General features: G+C 37.6%; 2 protein-coding genes across 2 annotated transcripts in view; both read left to right on the top strand.

Annotated features, from left to right (window-relative positions):
- The first annotated feature begins 329 nt into the window (after positions 1-329).
- On the top strand, positions 330-5,680 carry dnajb4 (DnaJ heat shock protein family (Hsp40) member B4). Its single transcript, XM_079876048.1, has 3 exons — positions 330-713; positions 2,635-3,209; positions 4,933-5,680. The coding sequence occupies exons 1-3, from the start codon at positions 503-505 to the stop codon at positions 5,164-5,166; spliced, it is 1,020 nt and encodes a 339-aa protein (XP_079732174.1). The 5' UTR covers positions 330-502; the 3' UTR covers positions 5,167-5,680.
- Positions 5,681-6,552: 872 nt separating this feature from the next.
- Positions 6,553-7,250, top strand: part of gipc2 (GIPC PDZ domain containing family, member 2) — a 19,020-nt gene continuing 18,322 nt past the window's right edge. Inside the window, exon 1 of the mRNA XM_079876049.1 lies at positions 6,553-7,105. Coding sequence (XP_079732175.1) covers positions 6,830-7,105 — 276 coding nt within the window. The 5' untranslated portion in view covers positions 6,553-6,829. The remainder of the gene's footprint in view (positions 7,106-7,250) is intronic.

Genomic DNA, 7,250 nt, shown 5'->3' with positions numbered 1-7,250 from the left:
TGTGGATTGAACAGACGGATAGATAGATAGATAGATAGATAGATAGATAGATAGATAGATAGATAGATAGATAGATAGATAGATAGATAGATAGATAGATAGATAGATAGATAGATAGATAGATAGATAGACAACATTCTCAGAGACATTGGCTACTTGCGTTTCTGGTTCGAGAGGATTTTATCTCTGAAAATGGATGTATCTGAAAATGGGAAATGACGTGCTTCAGCTATCACACGTTCTAGAAGCGCCCTCTGATTCCAGAACTGCACTGGCACAGGGGAGGGAGCAGTGGCTATTTAAAGAGGCTAAAATAACACAAGATCTTTAGTGCTGAGTAACCGCCTCCAAACAGACACAACAGGATCAACTGATCATCTGTGTCACGGTTTAAAGAGGCAGGGTTTGACAGCCACGACGGTGCTTTTATTCACGCTCTTCTTTTTCAGTGGACTGACTGAATCCTCAGGCAGCGGTGCCAACCCGCTCTGCATAGGAGAAAATGGGCAAAGATTTCTACAAAATATTGGGAATCGTGAAAGGAGCATCAGACGACGACATCAAAAAAGCGTACAGAAAACAGGCTCTGAAATGGCATCCTGACAAAAACAAGGCGGCCAATGCGGAGGAGAAATTCAAGGAGGTCGCGGAGGCTTATGAAGTTCTCAGTGATCCAAAGAAACGGGAAATATACGACCAGTACGGCGAAGAAGGTAGGCTTCTTCCATCTCTGAAACACATCCATATTAGCAGTGAACATTATTTGACCACGAATGCTTAATCCTTCTGCTCATCTTTTAAAATATGTCGGACGTAGCTACAATGTAGACAAATAGGCTATGTTGAAATGAAAACGAAATCTCTGGACATTTACCGTACAGAATGGCTATACAAAGTTGACCATATGGAGTCATGGTTTTATTGTGCTGGCAGTGCTCAACCAACATATTTTAAGTCGGAAATAAGCTCTGTATTGTATGTAAGCGTCGAAATTAGATGTCTGTTGTCTAATTCTAGTGGTCTGTACGTGCGTATATTTAGTGTTTACTGGGATACACAGCCTACCGCAGTGGGTTGTATAGTAGCTACAACGGGGCTAAAATGTGCTTTTCACATACTCCTATAGTGTATCATTGGAGAAAAGAATTGAACGTTGCCAGATAGCAGCACATGCACGTCTGCAAGATGTCTTATAAAAACTTAATCTGGAAAGCATCTGCTGTTTACTAACATCTGATAGACGTCTTTAAGATTAGTTATGTCAGTTTAACATACATTCTAAATCATAAAGACATTGTCTAAACGTCTATTTGACATCTGACAAGAAAACGTCCTATAGACATATTTCAGAGGAGCAAAAACTCTATGTGATGTATGTGTGCTATCAGGTGATGGAGCGACATATTTTGTGTGAAAATAAATCATAAAAGTGACTTGTTTTGTTTAAGAATCCTGATAGCACACAAACATCTCAGAGACGTCTATTTGATGTCTGCATTTACATCTGCAAGATGTAGGCTATTTTTTTTTTGTGTTGCTCATCAGCAATAGGCCTACATCTCTGAGACATTTCCTGTCAGATCATATAGACATCTAGAAGATGTCAGTAAGATATTTATGGTTTAGAATGTATGTAAAACTGCTCTTTCTAAGATGTTTATCAGATGTATTTACACAGAAGATGTTTTCCAGATCTTTAGCAGACATCTTAGGCGGCGCTCACATATCGCGCAGACGTACCTGTGCTGTGGTGGCAAGGTGGTATTCAAATATTTTAGTTAAAATAATATGTTTTGCGTAATGTCTAATTTAATTCTTGTTCAAAACAATTACTTTAACAAAGTTTATACTATTTTCTGTTTATTTTGATAAATGAATACATTTTTGTTCATTAATAATGTACAAAAAAATACAGAAACAAAATTATTTTAAAAAGAAAAGATTCTGAAAGCATTGAAGGAGATCCTATAATAATTTAATATAGATTTACAATATAGTAAGTAACAATACGTTATAGTTTATTGTATAATAGGATTAATAACGTATTTTTAAATATAGGGGTTTCATAATAAATATGGTGATTATCTGGAAGGTGGACACCCAACTATTTACCATCTGAATCTAACCACGTCATGTCAACAAATTGAAAAGTCAGGCAGCTTTTTATTATCATGTTAATTATTGTGCATTTAGTCCCGACAGCAGGGGCACCTTTTACCTCAAATACCATACATGTTGCTTTATTTACCTTGAACCAAACTGAAAGTCATTAAGATGACCTTTGTCTCAAAATATGTTCAGTAATTTTTGCGATTCTCGTTTGCTACTGAAATCCACAACATTTTTAAAAACATCAAATATTAGATCTAATTAGCACATAATCAACATTGCATTGCTGCGTCAAGGATCAGACAAATTTCCACGTGCATCTTGAAAAGCGGATGCTTTTGAAAGCCCTGCGGCAAGTTTTTGTGCCATCTAGTGGTGCAGAGGAAAATAAAATCAAAGGCGCCTTTTACCCCGGAGCAACTTTTGCCCCGTTTTACCCTAATGCAAGCCTAACACCATGCTTCCTATGGCCTAAATCTTCCATCAAGATAAAATGTGTTTTCTCTCAAATTTGTTCATTTTCAGGCCTTAAAGGAGGTGGAGGAGCATCCGACGGGCCAGGAGGCAACTTCACCTACACCTTCCATGGAGATCCTCATGCAACGTTTGCCACGTTTTTCGGAGGAGCCAATCCTTTTGAGATATTTTTTGGCAGGAAAGTCAATGGACGAGATGACGATGACATGGAGGTGGACGGGAGTGACCCCTTTGGTTCTTTTACGAGTTTTAACATAAATGGATTTCCACGCGAACGCGTTGGTCAGGGCGGCCCGCCGCGCAGAAAGCAGGACCCCGCGATCCACCACGAGCTCCGTGTGTCTCTAGAGGAGGTCTTTCATGGGTGCACCAAGCGCATGAAAATCTCACGCAAGCGCCTGAATCCGGACGGTCGGACCATGAGAACCGAGGACAAAATCCTCACAATTGAGATCAAGCGTGGCTGGAAAGAGGGAACTAAAATCACGTTTCCACGCGAGGGTGACGAATCGCCAAACACGATTCCTGCCGATATTGTGTTTGTCATTAAAGACAAGCCTCACGGCCACTTTCGACGAGAGGGGTCGGATATTGTGTACCCGGTCCGGGTCAGTTTGCGTCAGGTGAGAAGAGCCACTTACAAATTAATTTGCTCAATGGTCATTTATGATCCATCCATCCATCCATCCATCCACCTGTAAAAGTGGTATCTAAAAAATAATATATAGATTTTCACTCCCAATTTTATAGTAAATCATGTTTTATTCCAAAAACTTTTGTTTACAATATTTTATAGTAACAATACATGAAATATAATTTCCCACCATATATGGCAAGTTAAATTACAGTAGGTCCTCCTATAAATTACAGTTAACCAATTAACTTGTTTTACTGTAGCTTTTTTACACTTATTATCAATTAAAATGGCAAACACTTCGCTATCTATCTATCTATCTATCTATCTATCTATCTATCTATCTATCTATCTATCTATCTATCCAATTTATACAATAATATTACAGTATAATAATTACAGTAACCTTAGGTCTACATGTATTGTCCGTTAAATGCAATATCATTTTCCACCTTGTAAGTTGCATCACAATTGCAGCACATATCAATTATAGTTTAACCAATTAACATGTTTTTTTACGAAATCATTATTATATTGCTTTTCAGTTACAATTACAAACACTTTTACAGCCTATACTGACACTTTTTTAGTCTATACTTTCGATTCTGTGCAGGTTTCTATAAGGCACTGTTTTGTAAATTTCCCTAGTTAAAAACGTTACATTCTTCTGTGTGAAATTTCATCTCTTACATAATGCAGTTTACACGAGAAGGAATATGAGCTCGATCAGCTGTTGTGAGATGCCAGAAAAGGAGCTCGCCCACTTAAACTGTTAACTGCCATCAAGATGTACTTCTATGGCAGAATCAGTCCTGTGTCTGTACATAGAGTACCAAACATGTCAAACCAATAAAATATGCTTTTAGGCTGTGTGTGTGTACTGAAAGGGAAATAGTTGGATACCTTTTTGCACACAATATCTGCAGTATAATGAATGAATTGAAATGATTATTGAAATGGCAGTGGTTCATTGCAGGGGTTACTGTCATAATGTGAAAGCTGTGCAGACATGTAATATCTGAAATTCTCAGATTCTCAGATTAAGAAGAAAGTGTAAAGAGTACACTGTGAATCGGGATGAATATGAAGTCATAATAGCACATCTAAGCAGGTCCAATTACCTTCAAACAACAGCTCACACCAGACATGAATATTGAGTATATTTGCCTAACTCAATTATTTTTTCTAGATGGATGACAATGCAGAATCAAACTATTTATGCAGTTATGCACACTGAAAAAAAATATATTATCAATAAGTAATGGCAACATGTTTGTACATTGTTGTAACTCATCAAACAATTAAACAACTTTTTTATACGTTATACAAGATTCAACACTTTTTAAATCAGTTTAATGTAATTTAAGTTGAAATTACTTAAACATCCAAGTTGATTGTACTTAAAAATGTTAAAAGCAACTTACAACTTACAAAACTGCTTTTGTGTATCCTTGTCTTATCCTTGTCTCATTAAAATAATGTTACTATGTTCAACTTTATTTTTTAAGTTATACAGGATTTAACTACGCAACTTAGTTATACTTAAAATACTTAAAATATACCAATTTGATTATACTTAAAATTTAAGGCAGCAACTGAACTTGACATTAAGTTGAATTAGGGGTAAATTTAGAACTAATAGCACACAAAGATAAAGTTTAAAGAATATTTATTATCCTACTAACAACTGTATTGTATTTCTTTGATCATAGTCATTGTGTGGCTGCTCCGTCACCGTGTCGACGATAGACGGTAACACGTGCAATATGAAGATAACCGATGTTATCAAACCCGGCATGAGGAAGATCATTGCTGGACAAGGACTGCCCTTCCCAAAGAACCCAGAACAAAGAGGGGACCTCATTGTGGAGTTTGATGTGAACTTTCCTGAAAGTCTACCATCTAATGCCAAGGATGTCCTGAAAAGACACTTACCCGTCTCATAAAGTGAACTTGGACTTTAGTGACATTTCTACATGAACAGTTCAGTCCCCTCGCATATGTGGACTAAAATGACAAATCAAATTTTGAGAATGTGCAATTTCTATTTTTTATCTAAATGTTTGTTAAATATATATATATATATATATGTATGTATGTCTAACACACACACACACACACACACATATATATAAATATATATATATATGTGTGTGTGTGTGTGTGTGTTGCATGCCTATGTATGTCAGTGACAGTGCAGGCTTAAAGTGCAATTTTTGTCTGAAATGTTTTTTCCCCGCAGTTATTTTTTTAACGCTTCATTTGAATTGTTTTAATGTTTTATTGAAACCTTATACAACATCAGTATTTTACAAACTAAATTAGCAAGATGTGTTTGATTGCCTTTTTCAAGTAGAAAATCCATCTGTACTGACAGATCATGTACTGTTCTTCTCTCTAAATGCACAAAACTATACCATTTTAGTAAATGATGGCTTGAAGTAAACTGTGTGATAATACCATGGATACTTCATTCATGATACTTTGCATTTAGCTAGACATAATGCCTTTTCAGATCTGATATGTCAGATCCCTGTAAATGTGAGAAACACACTCACATAAAGTACCTGTCTTTGACAGAGACCAAAAAATGGTGACTTGTGCTGTGGGTTCATAGCATACCATGTTTTATTCATTGAAAATTTGAAGAGCATTTGCATACTTAGTATTATTTTACCTTACATTTTTACTCCGTTTACTACTAGTGTCTTGTGTTTGGAAGTTTATTACTAATATGATTCAATTAATAAAAACTGTAGGAGGTACAGAACCCTCAACAACTGTACACGTGATTCATTGAAACATCCGCCAGAGGACGCCACATGAAAAAAAAAAAAAAAAAAAAAGACTAGGCCTAAATGAGGGAAGTTAGGTCCAAAAAAATCAGCAACCTTTGCTACTGAGAATCATTTATCATATTTGAATGATGATTGATTGTGGATTATGAAAGCAGAATTTCGGGCTTAAATCTCAATGAAAACAGCTAATCGTCTGTATCCTTACTAAATGATTAAGGATGAATGTAACAAATATGTATCCTAAAAAAAATAGTTTGTAGTATTGGACGAAAGTATGAATAGGCTAAACTCGTAATGCGTAGGCCTATTTATTTAACAGTTATAGTTTCTACACGCCCGTAACTGTTATTTTCATTTGGAGAGGAAAGTAATTAGTAATCTTGAGTGATAGCCTATTTATGGCACAATAATCCCATTTTTGGGCGTATGTTATCACCGGTTAGAGTGATAAACCTGCTGCTTTCACCGGTTGAAGTTTTAAAAAAAATCATTACTTGACACCTGAGCCAGGTAAATGAGTTTCAGGATGACGTCACTGCGCCCTGTAGCGCGCGTGCGTTCGGCCATAGAGCTGTCCATTGTGTCTGTCTGCGTCTCATCGGCAAGAGAGTTTACAGTAGATCCCCGTACAGTTTATTTCTAATCTAATACCTGCTATTTTTAAGCCCCTGGGTCGCTTTCGAAGAGAGGAAACTAGCGCACCGAACTAAAAGGACCCATTCAACAGGTTGTTTTCCGTCTTTCAATGCTCTAGCCGTCCGGTTCCCGTGTGTACTTCAGTCCCCCCTACGGATTTACAGGAGGAGCGAACATGCCTTTGGGACTCAGGAAAAAGAAAAACAAGTCGAGGGAAAGCTCGAACTTAGTGGAGAACGAGGAGGTGAGCGGGCACGCAGGTGCCGGGAAGTCCGCGGTGAACGGCGGCGGAGTCGGCGGACTCCCTCCTCCACCTGCCAGCCTCCGACCGAAACTCGTGTTTCACACGCAGCTCGCGCACGGGAGTCCCACGGGGAGGATCGAGGGCTTCACGAACGTCAAAGAGCTGTACAGCAAAATAGCTGAAGCGTTTAATTTAAGTCCGGATGAGGTAAATGTCAACTGTTAAATATCTAAGTGTGAACTTGAGTCAGTACGCACTACGCAGGCAGTGAGTCAGGAATAAATTAGCAACACAAAGTTGCAAATCAAAAACATGGTGTTTGCACAAGGTGCGTCTTTCTGAGCGCAGGGAA

Source organism: Squalius cephalus (genome assembly GCF_949319135.1).
Source record: "Squalius cephalus genome assembly, chromosome: 7".
Classification (NCBI taxonomy): Eukaryota; Metazoa; Chordata; class Actinopteri; order Cypriniformes; family Leuciscidae; genus Squalius; species Squalius cephalus.
The sequence above is the reverse complement of the archived record's forward strand: the minus strand, read 5'-3'. Positions and strand labels throughout refer to the sequence as shown.

Coding starts and splice junctions, on each gene's coding strand:
- dnajb4 (XM_079876048.1), top strand. CDS start 503: ATGGGCAAAGATTTCTACAAAATATTGGGAATCGTGAAAGGAGCATCA. Junction 714..2,634: donor CGACCAGTACGGCGAAGAAG/GTAGGCTTCTTC, acceptor GTTCATTTTCAG/GCCTTAAAGGAGGTGGAGGA. Junction 3,210..4,932: donor TCCGGGTCAGTTTGCGTCAG/GTGAGAAGAGCC, acceptor CTTTGATCATAG/TCATTGTGTGGCTGCTCCGT.